Source organism: Lutra lutra, chromosome 9 (genome assembly GCF_902655055.1).
Source record: "Lutra lutra chromosome 9, mLutLut1.2, whole genome shotgun sequence".
In the NCBI taxonomy this organism is placed as follows: domain Eukaryota; kingdom Metazoa; phylum Chordata; class Mammalia; order Carnivora; family Mustelidae; genus Lutra; species Lutra lutra.
The window spans coordinates 101,575,942-101,600,318 of NC_062286.1; the positions used below are offsets into that span (position 1 = coordinate 101,575,942).

Genomic DNA, 24,377 nt, shown 5'->3' on the forward strand with positions numbered 1-24,377 from the left:
GATTCTTTCCTATAATTCCATAATTGTAGGTAATTATTACAAAAATTTATATGACTCTAGATAAACCATTTAGAATAATTAGGCAGGCATAACACAATTTTTTGGCGGGGTGGCAATTTCCAAGTGGTCCATCTAGCATTTAGAAACTGTTATCTATAAACAGCATTAAAATAACATAAATTTAAATCACCGCAATACTTTTCCTCTTTCCCTTCCCTTACCCACTACACTTCTTTTTTTTTTTTTAAGATTTTGTTTATTTCACAGAGATCACAAGTAGGCAGAGAGGCAGGCAGAGAGAGAGGGAAGCAGGCTCCCTGCTGAGTAGAGAGCCCGATGTGGGGCTTGATCCCAGGACCCTGGGATCATGACCTGAGCCGAAGGCAGAGGCTTAACCCACTGAGCCACCCAGGCGCACCCCCCGCACTACACTTCTTGAAGGAATTGTCTAGATACCTCCCCTTCATCATATTTACCGCTACCCTTCACAATTTGGCATCCTTCTTGTAAAAGACACGATCACTTTCCCCACTCAGATCCCTTTGGGCCTTAGCATTTAGTGTATGCCAGCCTCTTCATCTGAGTTTGCTCTGGTTGGCCAAATTCTGTATGTTGAACATGTGCCAGGTCAAAGTGCTGGGAAACGTAATGCCATCCAGGACTAAATATCAATCATGAATCAATGTCTGATTGTAATTGGCATATAAATACCCTAGCACCCTCACTCCTCAGGCAGGACAACTCTGGGGCCTGTGTTTGACACCAGTTCTCAGAGATTCCCAGTAGAACTGAGTCCCCGTTATCCAAGTTATAACTTGTTCTATAATGCACATTTCATTCTTGCTTTCCCTTCCCTATTTCAATTCCCCTACCAGTATTTTCAAGACTCATTCCTTAAATGAACAACTTGCATTTAAACTCTTGTCCCACAGACTACTCTTGAGGACACAAAATGACATATGTGGCCTCTTCCACAGTGCTAAGGTGGCTTCTCTGATTTTAACAAGGATTTCATCTCTAGAACCGGTGGCCTTGCTTGCCCCATTCTTTCTTTCTTAACCCTCATCTCCCTTCCTTTCTCAGCTCTGGATTCTCCTTCCATATCTCTAACAGTCCAGGCTCTGTCTCCTCTCCCGGCTCTTCTTTTCCCCTTTATGTCCAAAGTTCTCTAGGACTTTGTCCTATGACCTCTTCTCTCATTTTTCTCTTAACACTCTTCCTTGGCAATGCTGTCTACTGCTGTGGCACGACTGAGGTGTATGTGGATGGGTGCTTGTACATTTGACTTTCAGTTCCTTGGCCACCTTCACCTCTTTTTGACTTTGGTAACTATCTTCCATGGGTGTTATCATCATCTGGAAGCGCATAGGACTTGGAGACTTGAGTTTCAACATCCCAGTCACTAACCATAGCTTTCTCTTTAAGTTCTTTCACTATTAATCCCCATTTACCTTCTCTTCTAGTTTACTGATATTCCATTTTTTGAAAACTCCATTTCTCTCTCTCCCAACTTCCACCACCCCCACTTGAGTGCTGTTCAAGAAAATGACTCAGTTGGTGCTACTATAGATCCATTCTCTCCCACTTGTCCTCTCGGTACTTCCAGAAGTCATCATTTGTCCTTTCATCATGTCCTCCCTTCCCATTAGCAATGTGTAAAATGTTATCTCCTTTGAAACCCCCATCCCATCACCCCTTCCTTCACTGGAACTGTTGACCTTGCCTCCTTCACCTTTGAAATAATTGTGACTCCTCAGTGGGTATTCTCCCCATATACTCCTCTGAGACCTTTGCACTGAACCTCATCAGCCCATTCCTCTCCCTTAGCTCAGAGAGAGGAGATTTCCCTTTTCCTGCTCATGCTAATCCTTTGGCTTTTCATTAAACCTAGCCAACCAAGAGATGAATGAAAATGAAGATTTTGATGATGGCAGAAATTCTGGTGAAAGAACTTGTGATGAAATAACAAACAATTTTAATGTAGAACAAATACAGGCAACATTATAAATCATGGTTATATGCAGAAGGTTAATATTTCTTATAACTTGATGTAAAAATAATGATGCACCTAATGAACATTGCAATGTGGGAATAGAGGAGGCCAGAGGAAGTGTTAGGAGATTAATGTGCCCACTTTGCTAAGCATGGACTCCACTACATTCACTGAAGTTGAAATATGTAATGAAATAATCAAACATGTTATTAAATATATCATTAAATATTATCTATATTATAGACATTATATTATCTATATGTTATCTATATTATCTAAATATTATCTATCTAAATATGTCATTAAATATTATCTATTATTTATATGTAAAATAATCACAAACTCCTCACTCAATACCATCACATTTTTTTTTTTCAATTTTAGGGAGACCTATTATGAAACAATATGTCTGTGTGACTAATTTGTCTGAAGTGTAACAATGTAATCAATTTTTTTCAGTTTCCTTTCTTTCTGTTAAATTCTATAATAATTAAATTGATAGTTTAAAATTTAAAATAGTGTGTACAATGTAATCCCAGTTTTGCAAAACTATCTAATGACCTTTCTTTTTTTAAAAAAAGATTTTATTTACTTATTTGACAGAAAGAGATCACAAGTAGGCAGAGAGGCAGGCAGAGAGGGGGGGGAAGCAGGATCCCTGCTAAGCAGAGAGCCCGGTGCGGGGCTCAATCCCAGGAACCTGAGATCATGACCTGAGCCGAAGGCAGAGGCTTAACCCACTGAGCCACCCAGATGCCCCTCTAGTGACCTTTCTTTTCTCTATATGTATTCTTACAGAAATAGCTGCAATAAAATTTACCTAATGCTGATAATGCTTTTTTCTGAGTAATGAGATTTAAGGTAATAAAACAAAAACAAAAACAAAAACTTTTCTTCCAGTGCTTTTTTTGTACTACTACTTCATATTAAAAAATAATGAGGATGGGTAATTTTGACAAAAATAATTAAGCTATTATGTTTTTCATATGCTTAAGAGTCTTATGTCAAGGTATTAACTTGATGATTTCCACTCATGGCATTTACAAAGGCTGTAACGTGTAAAAAACACTGTGGCTTTCACAGAGAGGTGAGCCATCACCCCAGTCAAAGTATTCACATATTTTATTTGCTTGTTTGTTTAAATCTCAAGAGGGAAGATGCTGAATTGTCTAAGAAATCTGATACCAACATAAATTTGATCATTCATGCAACAACTACTCATTGCAGGCTTAGTTTATCACATTTTATCCCACTGTGTTTCCACAGAAAGCAAGACTGCTGATGTCATTACCCTCAGCTTCTATTAAAACACTGGAACAGTGAAAGCCAAGTACCCCAGGTCAAAATAATTTTTTTTCTAATGCCATTACTACACGTGGCACATGTATTAAATCTAAATTGTTCTATTCCTGTTCTTGAAGTCTCCAAACAAATAGTTCTATATATCTCTCATCTTTCTTTGAACTCTTTCTACTTCAATACAGAGTGGTCATTAAGTGAATCTATTTAGGAAAATCTAAGAGAGTAAGATGTTCATGAGTCAGTGTCAAATTTAAAGTTATAAATAAAAAACAACCTTAGCGTCCTATAGTTTTCATGTTCTTGTCAACTTTCTAATGGAGAAACTATCAACATCCTGTAACATTCTTGAATCTATTTCATTTGTGTCAGAAAAATCAAGAGTTTGTGTCCATGTTTGACTTTCAATCTAAGAGTTTGTTATGTCCAATTATTCTTACCACAGGAGCCCAGCACATCACAAACCTCTCCAAAAAGTCATGGTCAATTTATTTTAGGGGCAAAAACAATTTATCAAGAGAGTTTACTGCTTTTATATAAATCTTACATAGAAGCCATTCACTAACATGGAATCATGACATTTAGGGTGGAAGTGTTAATTCAAATGTAATTTCTTGATTCCCAACCATTAGTGGAATTTAGTCAGTTAATGGACTTGAGCTATAATATATTATACATAGATACATTTTATGTATTATAAATTAATATAATAAATATAAATATTATAAAAATAGTATATATTACATATATTAAGAATCTATATTTATATAAAGAAGGTGAAACTAAAATTCCTGCTTCTGAACTGTGCTATGATTATTGGAATCTCAAATAATAATGCAAAAATTCGATTCAGGGTTTCTTTTTGAAATGATGAATCTGAGCTCAAATGTAGAATGAAGCTCCTACTCTAGTAGGTGGAAAAAGTGTGAACTTCAGGTTTCGTGTTTTTGGGTTTTTTTAAGACTTTATTTATTTATTTATTTGACAGAGAGAAAGAGAGAGAGAGAGATCACAAGTAGGCAGAGAGGCAGGCAGGGGGGCAGGGAAGCAGGCTCTCTGCTGAGCAGAGAGCCCGATGTGGGGCTTGATCCCTGGACCCTGAGATCATGACCTGAACCGAAGGCAGAGGCTTAACCCACTGAGCCACCCAGGGGCCCTCATGTTTTATTTTTAAAACCTGATTTCTTTGAGCAGTTACAGCCAAATATATAATTATTGCAAACTTAACTATAGCATTACTCCCTGATGTACTATAACATTAGGATCTACAGCTAATAAGATCTTTTGGAAGAAACATTGTATTTTAGATATTCATTCATTTGAGAAAAAGAGGTGTAATTTTTTTCCTTCTTTTGTATTTTGATCAAGTTTTAACTGTAGGCTATTTTTTTTCCCTGCTCAAAGAGCTAATCCATTCTATTACTGATAATTTCTAAGTTGGGAATTTTAGGGAAACACAAGAGTCTCCCAGGCATTGACTTGCTGCTTGTTACCTACTTCTTCTTCCTAGCTAACTTGCAACCTATAAATAAATGGATGCTACAGGGGTAATTATTTGAAAATTAGTTCTTCAAATGCCTTTTCTCTGAATTAATGACCAAACAGTCACTTTGTGATCCAAGTTTATTTATCAGTCAAGAAGCACATAATGAACCCCTATTATGAGTAGGGCAAATCGGTTGCCAGTGGGACAAAAGTTTTTAATGGATTTTATATTCTTCATGGAGAAGAAAAACCACAAAGACCTGAAAAGTTGGCTTACATTATGAAGTGAAAATATAGGAGCTTGCATAAGTCTCTTAAAAATTATTGTTCTTGTGATCTGATTTGGTTTGGTTGTAAGGTTTAGGGAGTCAATCAAACAACTTAAGAAAAGGGATATTTATTGACAGTATATTGGTTTGGGTAATCCTGGTTGCTCTAAAGATAAAGTCTCAAATCTCAGTGCCATAATGTAATAGCAGTTTAATTTCTCACTCATAAAATTCTTCTAAGTCAAGAATCAGGGACGTAGGGTCCTTCCATCTTGCTACTCAGCTGTATTTGGCGTTTGGCTTCCAAAGTTACTGTTCTCTATCACATCAAGACTCAGAAGAGAAAAGAGGGCAGAAAATCAACTTATGGGAAGTTTTTATGCATTAAGCAAGGAAGCAGTGCACTTCATTTTGGCTTACATTACATTGGGTAGAATCATCATATGGTCATACTCATCTGCAAGATAGGCTGGGAAATGTGGTCTTACTGTGGCCCATGGAGAAGAGGAAAATAGTTTGGTGATTAGCTTTTACCTTCTGTCACAGATGTCTTTTGCTAGGAAATGGACCTGGAAAATTATTAGGCACTCAGGAAAAAATGTCTGCATCTCCCATGGCCTGGATGGGCTCTTTCATGGGCATTAGAACCCATTCTCCTCTCTACAGCAACTAGTGAATCAAATTTCCTAAGGAAGCCCAGTATGATTGGTTGAGATAATCACCATGGTCTATAATGAATTAAATTCACTGAATTATTTGAGCCAGGCCCTCTCATGGACCATGGCCAGCTCATGGATGGGTTCCCACTGGACAGAGAGTTTATTCCTCACTCAATCAGTTGTTACTCCTGAGAAAGTACAACCTACAACTGCCTTCTTGAGTTAAAAAAAAAATACATGTAGATAGATAGATAGATAGATCTATAGATATAGCAAGGCCATCACCTTATTATTATTACTATTACCAATAATCGGTTGTTTATTCCATGTACTTATCAATGTGTCCAGCGCCTTACATGCACTATATTATTTATTTTTCCTAACCACTATATTTTAAACATGAACCTCTCTCTGAGAGATTTTGCAAACTAAACAAGTTTCCAGTACTGTCTAATTCTAAATCCCAACATTTTTACTTTTGAACATGGCTGTTCCTAGCTTTCTTCAGTCACAAGAAGGACACTGGATATAGTCAGTGCTGTGACAAATGTGACTGGTGCCAAGAGAAAGGAATAGATTCAATGCAAAGGAAGTCCCAAAGAGAGAATGTTCTGGTCTAGGTCAGTCTTTAAAGACTTGAGGGAAGAGTTTGGACTTGACAAAGGCATACTGCATTAAATTAGGGTCTAAAAGGAATTCATAGCATTCATGTTGGGGAAGTAGAGTTCTGAAATATTTGCCTTTGCCTACAACGGTAGCAGGTCTTGGAGTTTCAGAAAAACTGTTCCTTAAGGGCTTCTTAGAAATCCTTTTGGAAATACTTAGGATCAAGTCTATATTCTATTTTGTGTCCCCCTCTAAATCATGTTAATCTTGATCGGAGAAGTATGGAGCAGAGGGTAGGGGATTACTTCTTTGGACTGACAACTGATGAATGATGAAATGAAAGTGAAATTATAGAATCTGGATTCAATATTGTTGGGACATTAAGACATCACTGAAAGGGTGAAAATAAATATTCAAAATAAATATATCTGACAAAAGATTCCTGTTGTAATAGCCAAAGAACTCCTACAAACCAAAAATTAAGACAGACAATCAAACAGACAAACACACAAACCAAAAAAAAAAAAAAAACAAAGCAAAACAAAAATAAAAACAAACAAACAACAAAAACAACAAAAAAGAAAAAAAAAACACCCTTTCAGGGCAAAAGACCTGAACAAATAATGAATGAAAAAAGATATCTGAATCACCAAAAAGCATATGAAGATGTATTCAGCTTCAATTGATCATCAGGGAAATGCAAATTAAAATCACAATAAGATACCATCACCATTAGATAACCACCAAAATAATTAAAAGGAAAAAGATATAAAAAGTCAAATGTTGGTGAGAATGTGGAACAATCAGAACCTTCACATGCTTCTGGGTCATGTGTGGCAGGCAGAATTCTGAGATGGTCTCCAAGATATCTGCTCCTTTGTGTGCATGCCCCATATAATCCCCTCCCCTTGAGTGTGGAGGCAGTATTGTAAAGATGATGGATTTCATTCCTGTGCTTAGATTACATTATATAGCAGAGATGCAGAGATTCATCCAATGTAGTTGTGGTCCCAAATCAGCTTATCTGAATTAATCAAAAGAATTATCCTGGGTGGGCCTGGCTTAATCAGGCTAACCTAAGCAGGGACTGAGCCCTTCCTGAAAGAAGGGTGAAAGTGTGATGTTTATGGGAGGGGTCATGCACTAGATCATGAAGGTAGCTTCCGGGAGATGAGAGTGGAGCCAGCAAAAAATGAAGACTCCAGGTCTACAACTACAAGGAGCTGAATCTTCTAAAAACTTGAATATGCTTGGAAGTAGATTTCCCCTTTGTTATGCCTCTAGATGAGGACATAGCTGGCCAATATTTTTTTTTTAAGATTTTATTTATTTATTTGACAGAGAGAGATCACAAGCAGGCAGAGAGGCAGGCAGAGAGAGAGGAGGAAGCAGGCTCCCTGCCAAGGAGAGGGCCCGATGCGGGGCTCGATCCCAGGACCCTGAGATCATGACCTGAGCCGAAGGCAGCGGCTTAACCCACTGAGCCACCCAGGCGCCCCGCTGGCCAATATCTTGATTTCAACCTGTGAGCAGCAGATCCAACTAAAATGTGCTAGACTCCTTACCCATGAAAACTATGAAATAATGAATTTGTGTGGTTTTAGGACACCAACTCTGTGGTAATTTTTTACACAGCAATAGAAAACTAATACAGTCTCCTAAAGTTGAATGTGTGTATCCTCTTTAACTCAACGATTCTACTCCTATGATATTCCCAACAGGGAGGCATACGTGTGTTCACCAAAATACATACACTACAGTATCCACAGAAGCAATATGCATAATAGCCTAAAACCAAAAAATACCCAAATGAGCAAGAGGGGGAACTTATGAGATGTGAATAATATTTTATTTCTTGATTTGGATGCTAGTTATACATGTGTGCCTGGGTTGAGAAAGTTTATTAAGCTGTGTTCTTTCCTAAATTATACTTCAATAAAATTAAAAGAAATTTAATTTTAAAATTAAATTCAGTTAAAGTTAAAATTAGACATTCAATTAAAATGAAGCAAAATTTACTCTTTAATTATATAACAGCACAATTAATACTAGATTTTTAAAAAATTAATGATCACACATATAAGAGTAGTCACATGATTTTCCTAGCCTTAGGCTTACATGGATAAAAAACAAAATCTATTGTAGTAAAATAAAAACACTTAATTGTCAGCTGTTTGGATTTTTACCTAAATTCATACTTAATTTTTGACCAACCTTCAACACATCATTTATTTATATTTTTTAAAGATTTTTATTTATTTATTTGACAGAGAGAGAGATCACAAATAGGCAGTGAGAGAGGGGAAAGCAGGCTTCCTGCTGAGCAGAGAGCCCGATGTGGGGCTGGATCCCAGGAACCTGAGATCATGACTTGAGCCGAAGGCAGAGGCTTAACCCACTGAGCCACCCAGGCACCCTCAACACATCATTTTAATAAGTAATTGTGCTTTTCTTTTTCTTTCTTTCTTTTTTTTTTTTTTACAAAGGATTTAAAATTAGTAATGTATTGGGAATTTTAAGGCATTCTTTGGAATAACACCTCTGATGTTATTGTAAACTCACTCACTCTCCTGGACATATACATCTTCTTTGATGAATGTATGTCCTTGGGTCAGGTCATGATAAAATAGAAAACTTTAGTCTCAACACACCTTTCTGACAGTAAAGTTATAGGTAGTTTTACTCCACTTCAGGGAAGAAATATAACTGTTTGGTCATGGCCTTGTAAGAGTTTGACAAAATAATCAACAAATACTCATTTATTATATCTTATACAGACCACCATGCTAAATATGGGGCTAGAGGAAGACATGGTATATTGTTTCTTCTCTTGGAAGATTTATGATCTATCTGAAGAAGTTCATACTCATACACATTAGTTAATGACCTAGGCACACATAGGGGTTGGATGCAGAAAAAAAGTAAGAAGGAAGAAAGGAAAGGAAAAAAAAAAAAAACCATCAGAACTCTAAAATGGTGCCCCAAGAGTGGAGTTCTTCGTTGTTAGAGAAGGGTTTCCCAGAGGCATCTTGGTAGAATAACAAAATTATTTGGTTTAAAATTTGGTTTTAAATTTGAGTTTTTTCCCTTTCCAAATATAAACATAACTACTTGGTGCTTTAAGTTTTTCATCTGAGAATATGGCCTGATGGCAACAATTTCTATGTCATAGTTTTCTGAAGCTAGATGAGATAATTCAGTAAAATAGTAGATTCCTCTAGTCTGCCTAGCTGACCCTTCTTTGAGATGAATAAATAACCATTAAGGATCTTTGTTGTCTGACACTGTGCATTGGAAAGGATGGAGCAGTAGGGAGTTGGAAGATACACTGAGTATTAGAGAGAGGAAGGAAGAGATATTATGTGTTTAAAATGAAAAAAAAAAAGAGTAACAAAAGTACAGTACAGCATGATGAAAACAAGACAGGACAAACCTAAAGGAACAGAAAAAACAAAGGACATTTCTTTACAGGCTGGCAAACCCAATAAAAGTCTGGCTTTGGTGAGGAAACCAGAAATATAGAAGATATCATCCTTGAATATTTAATACCTTTCAAGTGGACAGATACTTACACCCATATTTACTTACATATATCAAATGACTAGAGGACAAATGATGGAATGTTCTATCTTATGTTGTGTAGGCTTCGCTTTTTTGTCAAAGAGGAATTTGGAGAATGGAAACCACATTGTTGTTCATAGCATCAGGGAAGGTTCAAGCTCAGGCTTGAAGGATGGATAGAACATGAATCCAAGGAAGAAAAATAGTGTTAATTCTACACAGGTGTGGCATTATGCAAAGATTCATCAGACAGAAGCATTCTGCCATAGAGTGATTTTTTTACTTAAATATGTATCAGAACAAAAATCATCTGGATAAGAGATGCTACTTTTGAGAGGTTATAGAGGTGAGGAGAGGTGGCAAGGCAAAAGCTCATTTTTCCTAGATAGAAATTGCATGTTTGAGGCTGATGCAAAACCAGTGGACTCCTCTTGAAGAAAGAATGGGGATGAGAGAGTCTTAGGTATTTGATTTCACCCCAAAGTATGAGTTCCCTCAGATTTTATGGTAAGTATATCAAAATTATCCAGATTCATTTGTGAAAAGATTATCTCTATACCTCCTTTCTCAAACTTCACCATCAAAAACCCCATTAAGCTATTTACCTCTATACAAAAAGAATGTCCCTCTTGGAGAATTAATAAGTTAAACCATTATCTGTCTTAGCTACTCCGGGATTTGCTTAAGTTGCTAAGATTCTAAAAGGCATATTTTCTAAATGGTAGGTAAAAAGATAGCAATGTCTGCCTATGCTATGAAAAGGTGCATGGCATGGGGAGAGAGGAACAGGATTTCTTCACCAACTGCAGCCCCTTTACTCTCAAAAACTAGAGTCTGATGCCACATCCCTTTTCAGCATACCTCACAACCCAACACATCCTGCAGAGCACTTATCCTGTTTGGTATGTACCAAGAGGTAAAGAACATGAGTTTATCTCTAAAAGATCTGGGTTTATATTCAAATCTGTTTTTTTTTTTTTAATTTTTTTACCTTGGACCCTGATCTGAACCCATTTCCGTATCAGTGTTATGTACTTAATAACAACAGTAGCTTCCTCAGATATGTTGAGGATATTAAATAAGAATGTATGTAAAGACCGCAGAACACAAGGGTGTCCTATTGTTGTCAGGTAATAATAATCACTATCACAATCACTGTTATATTTATGGCTCCTGGGTCCTGAGTCTTGCCAAGTTAGTGGGGTGGGGTGGGAAGGACGAAGGGTCTGCCTGTTTATTGTGTTGGTGGCACTCTTGAAACAGCCCCAGACTCCTGGCGAGAACGACAACGGGCTGCTCCCTCAGCTGGCATCTTCTCTCCCCTGCTCCACCCACGCTTCCCCGGAGCAACAAGTTCCCTACTGCAAGACCCGCCCGCGCGCCACTGGTAGACCTGGCGGGCGCCTCCTCCCAGACCTCTGACTTAACTCGCTCTGAAACCTACCTGAGGTCGAAATCGTGCCTGCCAATGCCCTGCGGAGGAGGGATAGCCGGCCGCATGTGAGGGAGCCCTCGCGGCGCCTGGGAGGGAGGTGGGAGGCGTGGGAAGTCGGGACAGGGGACCCAAAGGAGACCTAGTTCGCGCTGCCCTTGAGAGGCAAAAGCAACAGAAGAAAGCACCCGCCGATCATCTCCAGCCTCTCTCCTGAGATCAGGAGGGAGGAGAGAGAGCCCCGAATCCCACGGACTTCCACGCAGCCTTCTGGTTGCCAAATAGCATCCCGATGTCCTCCACACTCCCCTCGCCCGGTTTCTCCTTGCACTCTCACTCCACCCCACGCCTCGCCAGGTCCCCTAAGGACACTTGCGATTTCTGACGAGATATTTTGCAAGAAGGACAAATAGATAAGCCACGGCCCCCACCCAGCACTCTCCTCTCCGCTGCTTTCCCAGAATGGATACCCTGGAGTCGCCAAAGGAGTCCCAAGGCACCCTATATTAGGAGCCTTACCTAGCTGCCCAAACAGTTGAACTCTGACAACTTCTTGGAATGGGGATCCCCGCACCCTCGTGGGAAAGCCAAGCTGGCCGCCCACACACCGGGAGAGACGTCCCGATTTCTCCATAGGGAACTCCTCTCAAAATTTACCTTTCTAGCTTCTACAGCTGTGAGTTGAGAATCGGGGAGCTAACTAACAGTACGCTTCGGGGGCGGGCGCTCGTGGGCAGGGGCGAGGGCGAGAAGTTCCACCCCGATTTTGGAAAGAAAACCCAGTTCATATCTCCAAGTCTCCTGCAGCCAGGGAGCTGTGGTTCCTGGAAAAGAGCCGGGGCCCAAGTCACCGGGAGGGAAGTCCTCCTAGCGCGGGATCCGAAAAGCACGGAGGTGGATTTCAATGTCCAAGCTTTTAATCTTGTCGGTCGGAAACTACTCTTTCTCCACGAGATGGGGGCGGGGGATACATCCCTGGCAAAGACTGCCAACGTCAAGCCCAGATGTTCAACACTTCATTCCTCCATCCCCACGCAGCCTTGAGAACTTGGTACCTCGGACAGCAGCCCGGGCGCAAGGCATTGTTAGAAAGGTGTTCTCTGGTTTTCGCCACCAAGTCAAAGAGCAATAAATTATTTTTGTGACCTTACTAGTACAATTTGAAGGACATTTTAATTACATAACCCGTGAAAGATCACCGGAGGCAATGTCGTGTTAAAGAGCCCATGGCAGAATATCTGCATCGCATGAGAAAGAAAACTTGCAAATCTGCAATGAGATTGCGCAGGGCTGCCCCCGTTTTGAAACAACATGCGAAATGCAAGGGAGATCTTACCTTTCGGACTCCAAAGCCGTGTTCTGCTGCAACTTGGCGAGCTTCTTCCTCTCCTCCTTTATGCAACTCCACAAGAAAATGATTCGTGAAGACCGGTCTCTTGGCAGATGCAAAAACCATGACACAGAAGAGGAGCCCGGCGGCCGCCTTCCACTGGGAGACACAGCCACCTTTCATCTTTCTCTGGGAGTGAAAAGTGGTGCTAGGAGGCGCGCAAGCTTGTGGAGCGGGAGACTCGGAGGAAAGGTGCAAATTAAAAAAAAATATATATATATATATAGTTTTTTTGTTTGTTTAAAAAAAATCTTTGTGTTGGGAAAAAGACTGATTAGGGGCTCGGAAAGCGGCAAATCAATGTGTGTTCTCCTCCAGCATCTGTCTGGTGAGGAAGCCGTGTAATCAGGCTCGCTGGCAGAGGTGCGAATGGGGGGAGCTGTGTGTATCTGAGAGAAAGAGCGAGTGTATGTCTGTGCTTGAGGCTAAATCTGCATTTTCAGCTCCTCCTCGGCTCCAATTCCACCCGGGGCTGGAGGAGAGCACCAGCCTGGGTGACGTGTGCCCGCTAGCAGCCAATGAGGACGGGAGATGCGTCGGGCCCCGCCCTGGACCGCCCCGGGCCCGCCTCTGCCCGCCCCCGGCCGGGCCGGTCCGCCTCCGCCGACGGGGGGCGCCGAGCAGCGAGCCCGCGCCCCCGCCCCTTTCAGAACCCTGGAGAGCTCCTCCATCTCTCCACCCGGGCCCGCCTTGCTCCCAGGAAAATCCCCCCAGCTGTAATCTGGTCGGCGGTGCCGGAGTGATGTCATTGTTTGTGGAAATCTGTAAGGCTCTGGAAAGGGAATTACGGCGTGTGCCGCTCTCTGAGGACCCGAGGGGAGCTGGGGTACCGGCCTCTCCCTATTCCTCTCCCCTGCTTATTTTCCGCTCCAAAACAACTCTCTCTTTCTCTCTCTCTCTCTCTCTCTCTCTCTCAAGGCACACTTGCCTCTTTTTCTCTCAATAACAAAGCAAATATTAACCCTCCTCTCGCCACTTTGGGCAAATCCCGGGGGAGGATTACTCCCCTTTCCGGCATGGGGAAGGTTAGGGAAAGCAGCCTTCTTTGGGTGACTCATGGGGGCGAGTATTTATTTATTTATTTATTTATATTTTTATAGACTCCAGGCTTGTCTGAAACTAAGCAGCTGGGAAGCCTGGCAGGAGATCAGACTCACTCCCACCAGCCACCGTGATTAGATGAGACTCCTCCCGGGAGTCTGGGCTGCTCCGCAGAGACCGCCTTCAAGAGAGGCGCGGCCGGAATTGACAAGGCTGGAGGTACATTCTCAGACTTGGGGTTGTTCCGTAGCACAAGGACAGCGAAGGTGTGCGTTTGGAAAGGTGTAGCCACCAATCCTAGGCGCTGGGCCAAGACTCCAGTTGGGCATTCTCAACTGGGGCGAATTCAGGCCAAGTGGCAGCGGGTCAACTAAATTATCCAGTTAAGAAACGTGCACTCGCAGTCTACCAAGGGCTTACACTGACTTCTTCCTGCCCCAGTGAGAGGAAGCAGGGGGGAGGTGTCTGCCAAGAAATCCGAGTGATTGTTTTAAAGCAACTCAAATATTGTTGAGTTACAGAGTATGCACACTGATTCCCATTATCATTTAGCTCCAAAGTTCAGATTTCTGCTTTACTTCAATAAGAGGTAAGAGAGCTTCTTTTTAGAGGCTTAATTAAGTGTACACAGTACAGTCAGAGAAAGACAGAAACAGAGAAAGAGGTAGACAGGAGAGAGAAAGGGAGAGAGAGAATAATGTTGACACATTTTACACACACACACACACACACACATACATGTTTTATTTTCAACAGACTTCCCCCTTTTCATTTTAGTATGAAGACAGAATCTACACAAGAAAAACAATATTGATAGAAGTGAATACACACAGTGCCATGGGACACATAGTCTTCACAGCACATGCCCTTTGTGGACATAGTTTGCTCCCCAAGAGCCTGTTCAAACATTACCAAACAGAAATGCAGACGTTATTGAAAATTTTGATTAAAGCATAAGAGATCTGTATGCAATTATTATTAGTAGTAGTAGTGTTAGTACTTAAACTCTTTTAAGAAAAGCTAAGTGAGGTGTTGAGAAGGAACTAGCACATAGACTAAAGATGAAAGCGGCCAGAGTGGAGACAAGGTTTCTAAGAAAGTATTAATAAAAGGGAACAGAGCTGCTCTGGTTTCCTCAGTTCTTTACTGCTCAGAGGCTCATTTCTGCTGAGTTTTTTTTTTTTTTTATCACCTTATCCTACTCCACAGCTTACCTCTCATAGACCATCTGTTTGATTTTAACACGAGGTTTTCTTACTAAGAGACCTTCAGCTCTTCCTTTCTCTCTTTTCCTTATATTTCACCCATATTTCAAATCAAAGTATTAGGCTGATATGAAGAAATGCCAAATGATTCTTCCTGCCCTGTATTGTCATTTGAGAAAAATGGCACCAAATGTGAAAATTACATTAGATGGATTCACAATCATGGAGAGCATTTTAAAAGCAGCAACAGAGATAAAAATCTAAGTCTTAAGAAAAATAAATCTGAAGAGCATCAAATAAGTCAATTAGAAGATTATGGGTGTTGGGAAATAGCACTGCTAATGTAGCTAAATCTCTCTGAAAATGAACATGAAATTACCATCTATTCAGAGATATTTATTAATTTTTTTCTAAAACCACAAAGCAATACTTCATTTCCTAAATAAATTCCAAAGATGAAATGCTAGTAAATGTTGAATCTTATGTATTTGAATTTTCAGTAATTAAAACCACGTAAAATTGGGTACCAGCTAAATAAAGCCTAGATGGCTGATTAAAATAAGACATTTTTAGTGGTTTACATAGAATACAGTTCATCATAATACTGTCAGAACAGCATAGTAAATGAAAATGGAATTTTTTTATGATGCAAATGCTCAATTTTAAATGCATAACAATGTATGCAAGTGGAGGAAATACATTGATATACTGAATTGTTACTTGAGATACAAAGACACATCCATGTGCATTCACACATACCTTCTTTAAGGTAACTATATCTAAGCTCCTTTTTTTTTTTTTTTTTTTGGAATACCGATAGTAACTTCGGAATAGAAGGTGAACAGGAGAGAAAATGGTAGCAGAATGTTTCAAGGGCTAGAATGCAATCCAGTTGACAGAAAGTCTATTGTAGGCTCTGCTGTCACTGGCTATGCCACTTGGGTTAAATCATTGTATCCTTCAAAGCCTCAATCTCCTTATCTGTAAAAGGAGTTAGATACCCTCCAGGTCCAAGAGCCAAATTGTAATTTCAAAGAATTGCCAAAGTAGACTATGATGTAGAAAGAATCATCAATAGCTTGAGAGATGTTAAGGATAGTTATACTTTTAAAATTACATTATGGTGGGGCACCTGGGTGGCTCAGTGGGTTAAAGCCTCTGCCTTCGGCTCAGGTCATGATCTCAGGGTCCTGGGATAGAACCCCACATCGGGCTCTCTGCTCAGCAGGGAGCCTACTTCCCCCTCCCCCTCTCCCTGCCTCTCTGCCTACTTGTGATCACTCTCTCTGTCAAATAAATAAATAAAATCTTTTAAAAAAATAAAAAATAAAAAAAATAAATTACATTATGGTGGCATCAGGTTTATTCACTTTTATATACTCCCCTCATACACACACCAAGAGTCTCTTACTTGCTAATTTTGTGGACTTGGGGAACAAATAACTAATACAAACTGGCTGACACTCAGGACCAGACATGAAAATCATCAGTATGTTGAGGTTCTTACTATTTAAGATACTGTTGTATCTATAGAAAAAAACATAAGTTTGGTTCTATTTCAAATGTGCTACCTAACCCCTAGAGTCTCTTTGAAGACATTGTCCTACAACCACCAGAATATTCCCATTATACAGATTCATAACTGTAAATCAACAGACCTATGTGTGATTAAAAGAACCCAAACCTCCTGAGCTATGATTGGCACGCTGTTATTCAGATATACTGCCAGGGAGAAATTTGGGCACAGGGAGCTTCAAATCAAGGGAAACCCAACCCTGGGGAGGAGAGAGAAAGTTAGAAGCAGCCCTAGGAGAGGCTGCTGGTTCTTTTAGTAGTCTTTGGTTCATTAGGGAAAAGATCTTATGTTTCTGTTTATTTCAGTTGGGTGGGGTGTAACTTGAAGAGGAATAGACATATACAACAGAAGATGCAATTTAAAATACAGCCTTCTTATAAATCAGGTTGAGTTTTGTCATTACTTTTGCATTCATTCTGAGAATTTTAAGTGCAGTAAAAATGATTTCACTGGGTGCCCCAGTTCTTTACTATCACGTACTGTACTACCAATCCTTTCAAGTTGATTCCACCAATAACCCTGTGCTTCCTCTTTCTTCCACACCAGTCCATACTCAGACTTCCTGAAGTATGGTTACCACTGGACAGGTTTCTGCCAAATTTCGAATTCAACATTTTCTCCAGATAATTTTTCCCCAAGTTCTTACCTCATTTCCCTGTGATATTTATCTTCACTCTCATATTTGCTGTAACTTAAGATTCAGGTATTTGGAAAATTTTAATTCATTCCCTAGTGTATACCCACACCTTCTAAATCATTGGGACTTACTTGGTCTGTCCTCCAATTTCTATAGCTTTTATCACCTTATACCTTTTCCTTAAATGACTTATCTCTGTTTTTGCTTCAGCTGCGAAGCCTCAGCTGACTTTAGTTACATAAGCCATCTTAAACTAATATAATGGGGAGGACTTGTGGGGCTTTATCAAGTATTTTATAATCATCAAGACATTGAATTTAGAGTGTTTGGGGTTGACTTCATTTTACAATTTCATCAACAAACCATCAAATTTATTCAGACTAATTGACTATTCATAAATAAAAGCTACTCATTCCTTCCTTATTTTCCAAGACAGTAAAAACTTACTTTTTGTGTGTTAATTCAGGTTCTATTATTATTTTTTTTAAGATTTTATTTATTTATTTGACAGAGAGAGATCACAAGCAGGCAGAGAGGCAGGCAGAGAGAGAGGAGGAAGCAGGCTCCCTGCTGAGCAGAGAGCCTGATGCGGGGCTCCATCCCAGGACCCTGAGATCATGACCTGAGCTGAAGGCAGTGGCTTAACCCACTGAGCCACCCAGGCGCCCCCAGGTTCTATTATTTTGATAGGAATTGAAGTAGCTAAACAATGAGGACCAAGAACGCTTTTAATCTTCTTTTGAAAATTAGGAACACATTTCTATTCACTATCTTTAGATTCCTCTTTAGGTCTACAGGGCTACAAAATAATGTTTGCTCACTTGGAAAATTAATTAGCTATTTCTCAGGGCTTATTGGAACATTGCTTATTGTCTGTAGAAAGTGATTACCTATTCATGAATTCTCTACCTTGTGTTATTTCTCTTTTCTTTTTCGTGGTCTTTAAAAAATACAGTAAACCTTCCTCACTTCACTTTTTGAATGATTGTGGAAATTATCTTTAACAGGGAGACTTTTTTTTGGACTCCTCAAATAATGTAGAAGTAATGTAGAGAGAACAAAGTACATGGCTTGTTAGCAAATATAAACTGAATTTAAGAAGATAAAAATTTTATGAGTAAAATAAAAGTTCAAATGTTAAAACGTATGTACTAGCTTTTTAAGGCTAACCCTGCCATTGCAATGAAACACCTGATTCTAGAAAATCCTGACTTAGACCTACTTCTCTGGGTAATTATACACTGTTTAGTATTGATTTCGATGACCTCGCCTAAGTAGAGAAATTGATATATAATGTTTTTAATATGCTGAAAGAATAGCTAGAAATTGATGACCATGCGCTTAGATATCTCATTTTCTACGCCTCGTGAGAATATTCTGTGCTTTCATGGTTTTAGAAACATGGCATAGTCTATTTTTAGGAAATTCATCATACAATATCCATTTTATCTTCATAACACTAGAGAGAGTGAGCCAAAAAGTACACCTTTGAAACATATTTCTAGAACTAGCTACTGAAAACAATATCTAGTGGGTTTTATAGATTTATTTTCTCTTTTAAAATTCCATAATCAGGACATTTAAATTCATATCAGACTTAATTACAGTATTCCTAATTTCTGATAGCACATTCCATGATGCATTAATTTGTGTGAGTGACATTCAGTTTATGAGCGTGTCTAATATGATCACATGTTAAAAAATAGTCAACATCCTTTAAAAATGGATTGTTTTCCGTTTCAAAAATTTCCCAAATGTTCCTTCTTTTGCAGTAATCAAAGATTTGGCAACATAGTCACAATTAGTAGTTACCGTTTTCCAAGACCCCTCCCCAACAATGTAATAGGGCCTGAACTGCTAACTTTGCCAGAATCCTCTCCCAGCCTCTTGATTCATGTGTTTTACATTCCTGATCTAACCCATAAAGCCATCTGAGTTTGTGACTTCTGGGGTAAACAATCTGTAAGGTCTCAATTCATTATGTTATAGAGATTTTTATAATGCCTCTGATAGGACACATTCAAAATAACACGGAAATAAGAACATGTTCTCCAAAACAATTACTAGCATAGATGTAAAAGAAAAAAAAAAAAGAAAAAACCTACCAAATTAGACTCAGGCTTCCGGAATACAGCCTTCCAGGAAATGGAAGCAGTCTTGGCCAAAGGCACTCTATCCACATAGGAGAATAGATATCTATTCTAGGTAGATATCTATCCACACAGAATAGATAAATTGGCATTTCATCTCTCTTCTAGTAGTGAAAACCTTTGCAATGTCCAGTATGGTCAGTTTTTCTCATGTTCTGTGTTTTGTTAGAAGACTGCTTGGGGAGGACAGAACCAGGATTACCAATATGAGAAGACTGAAATATTGAAGTAGACTATGAATTAGTGTCTAAATACTGAAGAGAGGATGTGGTGGTATTCTGAGAAGATTGTGAAGCCGGAAGTCAAAATTCCTTCCTTTAGTGCTGGTTCTGAGGTAAGTCATGATGTGAATTAAGTTGCTTCATCCTCTAGGCCTCAATGTAAATGGGGATCAGGGAGTATTTGCTTAGACTGATTGTGTCTAAGATTCCATTTAAGGCTGATTTTCAGTGACAACATTCTAAACTAAGCACTTATCTTTTTCATGCATCTCATCTCTCTTAAGGTCTACTGGTTTCATGGATGATACAGTGGTCCAAGAAACATAGCAATGAAGTAATCAGCTTTTGCCACTATAATGCTGTACAACAAATCATCCTAAACTTAAGGGCTTACAGTAAGTATTTTATTTTTATGTTACAGCTGCCTGAGATTTGGTTAATCTAGGCTAGGCTTGGCCAGAATGGCTTTACTTCAGGCTGTAGTTTGGCTCAGCTTAACCCCAGCCTGCGAGTTTAGTTTATATCTTCTCCACCTGTAGTTTTTCTGAAGCCCAGGCTGAAATGGCAGCACACCTGAGGCATGCTCTTCTCATGATTATCACTGCTGCTCAAAACCCAAGCCAAACAACAGAACAACACTTAAGTCCTCCTACATCATGTCTGCCTGAATTCTATTGGCCAAAGCAAGTGACATGGCCAATCCCAACTCTGTCCATAGTGGAAATGTAAGAGAGACTATCTGTTGAACTGTAATCCAAATTATAACATCAAGCTAAGTCCAACATCTATAAACATTTTTGTTAAAAAAACATGTTTTTACAAGCCGATTTAAACAATTGGCTCAAGAACCATTTTAAAGGGTTAATTTCTAAATTAATATCTATAATGAATCTGAGGTATGTTCTAAAACATTGAGAAAGAACATTTCAACAATTTCATTTCTGTGTGGAAGAATGTATCACCCTCCTCTTGGAGGACTTGAGAATTAGAACGGGTGTCCTTTTGGACATTTTCTTCAGAATAGCCAAGTAAGCATTGCTAGGGTCTCAATTTGACTTGAATGGTAATGTCCAGTTTGAGGATGATTAAAGTAAGGCCATAATAATAAATACATGAAATCCAGAGTTGAGAAAAATAATGGAATTTAGTTATATGACCTCAGACTTTTGGACACATTCCAGATTGTAGTTCCCCACTTGTATTACTTCTCCTCCTCCATTCCCTTCCGCCTTTTCCTGTCCTCCTACTCCTTCTCTTCCTCCTCCTTCTTTATTCTTTATTCTTTTGTTTATAAGTGTTAGAACTACAACTCTAACTGGCTTAAACAATGAGGGAAATTTCTTATTTTACACCCTTGAAGAATCCACAGATAGATACAGATTCAGGTAAGACTGGATCCAGAACTTTCTCCATCTTCATTTTTAGGGTCTGTTATCCTTGTCCTTGGTTTAATCTCAGAGGAAAGAGAGCTTTTTTCTCCAGTACTATTTTTTTTTAAAGATTTTATTTATTTATTTTTGTGTGAGAGAGAGAAAGAGTGAGAGCACAAGCAGGGGGAGTAGCAGGCAGAAAGAGAGGGAGAAGCAGACTTCCTCTTGAGCAAGGAGCCCATTAGGACTCAGCTCCAGGACACTGGGATCATGACCTGAGCCTAAGGCAGACACCCAACTGATTGAGCCACACAGGCACCTTCCCTAGTAATTTTTGTAAAATCTTAGAAAACTAGGTCATTAACTTGGCTTGTGGCATGTGACCAATTCTTCCCTGACTATGTGGTTTAGATGATTAAAATCAGCCACAGGCCAGGCCTTTGTGTTTTGCCTTCTCCTGAAGCTGACATGGGACCTGAACTACATGGACTGATAATAAAAAAGTTGTATTTGACAAAGGAAAACAAGGGGATTTTTCCCCAGAGAAAGCGGTAAGGATAGTAGATGGATAAAATAACATGTGTTTCTCATAATTCCTGCTCAGCAAAGATGAACAATGCATCAGAGTGAGAGGCAATCTATGAAACAGAACTATATTGCAAAGTATTTCTTAAATAAAGCTAAGATATAAATGGTCTGGTGTTATAACACATCCCCTAAATGCTGGAAAGAGAGAGTAATATTTGATGTGTTGGTTATTTATTTGTGGATGTTAAGAAGAATCATTCTATTTGTATGTGTCCATCAGATAATGATAGCTCTTAGCCAATGTTACAGACATGCCACAAATGCATGCCTGGTGACATGTCGATGAAGAGTTGACTCAACTGGTTAGACCATAGAAATGGTCAAATGATGGGTTCAGTCTTCATGAAGGAAAGTCAGTCACTCACTTTACTATATAGCTATATGTAAATGCCAGGATTCAAATGGTAACAAAAATAAATCTTTAAAAAGATATACATTGAAGCTAGAATGAGTCTACATATCCCTTTCACTGGCAGGGAAAGGAAGGCTCTTGTTCTCAGTTCCACATGAGATGGCAAAATCACCTTAACTTTCAGCATTACCCACAAGACTTTATGTATAATTACATTGTTTCTTCAAGGTGCCCTTATGATTTCTCCTCTCATCTTTTTCGGGAGACATGCACCAAGAGAAGCTGGCAAGTTCCCTTGGCAAGAACAGATGAATAAATAAGGAGCATGAGCTTGCGTCTTTCAGCTGAGGTGATTTGTCAAAAACCACAACACTGTGGCTACTTTCAGATTCTAAGGGTTATGTTCAACCTTAATCAAGGGGAATGTAAAAAGCCAAATCATTGAATGAACCAAGGAAAAGATTTTGGTAGAACATGAAGTCAATTGTTTACATATGGTTACATCCACTGGTCTGAAGTCATTTCAAATAGGCTAGAATTCAATGGTGAATTACCTACTCATGTTTGTCTAATTTATTGAGTGGTGAGTGCTATTGAGTGAGGAATCCCATGAAGAATAATTGGCTTTGATACTCAAGAGAGAACAAAATACCTGAGCAGCAGACCCCTGAGCTACTTGTTTTAAGAAAATAAGCTACTTCTTTTAAGAACCAGGTTGTAAATATGGATAAATTGAGTTCTACAATACAATCCCAGTTTACGTCTTTCTAATTTTCACTGTTATGTTTTATTATGTAGATATCAACTCTGCATATTGTATCTGCCTGGTTCTTTCCATTTTCTCCTTCAGATCTCTCGACCCTTTTCTTTTTTTTTTTTTAAGATTTTATTTATTTATTTATTTGACAGAGATAACAAGTAGGCAGAGAGGCAGGCAGAGAGAGAGAAAGGGGGGAGAAGCAGGTTCCCCTCTGAGCAGAGAGCCCGATGTGGGACTCAATCCCAGGATCCTGGGACCATGACCTGAGCCGAAGGCAGTGGCTTAACCCACTGAGACACCCAGGTGCCCCTCTCCACCCTTTTCTAATGTGTGTTGTGCCCTGGGAGATTGACTTCAAAGGACGACATCGATGAGATTCATTGCATTATGCCTTCCCATTGGATTCAGTCAACAGGAAGAACAGTTTAAAAAAAAAAATCAGAGAGTAGGGTAATAGAAACAACTCAGGGCTTTTATTTTCCAAGCTCCTTCCCTGTTGGGTCACCATACAACCCCCTCTCCAGATTCTACTAACCATCACCTTCCCTCATCTCTTCAAGCTGAAGGAGATAATAGCTCCAGAATGTTGCTAGTCCCAGGGGCTTGACTATGCTTTGTTGGACTTGCTTGACCCTCTCACACATTTGTAAACAGTCCCATAACAGATGACTGACATCTTACCTATATGAAATGTAACACATGATATATATTTTCAGGACATAGAAAACATGTGCATTCAACTTATTACATATTTAAAGATAACACTTGTGATGAATATAGCCCAAAGAAATCTCAGCCTTTTGGGAAGCCAACTGGGTAAAAAAAAGAGTAGCCAAAGTAAAAAGAAACAAACAAATAGGAACAAAAACATGACATATATTGGGGCAGGTGGAATAATACTAAGAAAAACTATGTTAGGAGGCATGGATAAAATGGGAAAATCAGGATTTGGGGGGAAAGTTCTCAGGACCAAACAACCAGAATTTACATTGTGAACAACCAGGAAATCCTAACATCCAAGGGCTAGGAAGAGAGAGTGAGAGAGAGATAAAAGATATGTGGGATGGGAGGAGGCCCTAAGGAGGTCGGATGAAGGTTACAGGACCCTGCTGAGTGACCGGACTCAGAACCTTCTGCAGCATCCACATGGTAGCTCTCTCCATGGTGCTGGCTGAGTCCAAGCAGCTGCATTATTTTCCCTCTCTCTGAGGACCAGGTGAGCTGAAAGAATTCTTAATGCTTAACTGATGTGCCTTCAGACTTCCCTGGAAATTACTTTGTACTAAAGGCATCCTCCAGAAGAGCAAACTGTAACAGGCTAAAAGAAGAAGGGGGTAATGTCATTTGTCTCCCAGTTATTACACATTTGTACATGATTGATGCTTGCATTACTGCCACTGGCAATTGATCTGAGCATATTACCATGCTAAAACAATTTACCATGAAGATAGGTGCAAATGTGAGAACTCTAAGAAGCAGTTTCAAAATAAGAGGCCAGGGTGAAAATAACTCTTAAGGCCACAGGATGGAAATACTCCAAATGCCTGTGCATAAACTATAGGACTGAATTTCTTCTATTTCTTCCAGTGTTTTGTCCTGGATTGAAAAATGATTACTCTGTGTAATGACATGTCCAAAAATGATTTTTAAAAAATTATTAAGGGAAAGGATGGGGAAACATTAGCTTATACAACAAAGAGTATTTTTGTGTTTTTGGAAGAGATCACAATTTAAATCTAAAATTTTTAGAGCTACAATTCCACTTTTGGGAATAGATCCAAAG

At 39.3% G+C, this 24,377-nt stretch overlaps 1 protein-coding gene across 1 annotated transcript in view; it reads right to left on the reverse strand.

The window, feature by feature from the left end:
- PCSK2 (proprotein convertase subtilisin/kexin type 2) overlaps positions 1 to 13,198 on the reverse strand; it is a 257,758-nt gene extending 244,560 nt beyond the window's left edge. Inside the window, exon 1 of the mRNA XM_047745216.1 lies at positions 12,641 to 13,198. Coding sequence (XP_047601172.1) covers positions 12,641 to 12,817 — 177 coding nt within the window. The 5' untranslated portion in view covers positions 12,818 to 13,198. The remainder of the gene's footprint in view (positions 1 to 12,640) is intronic.
- Positions 13,199 to 24,377: the final 11,179 nt, after the last annotated feature.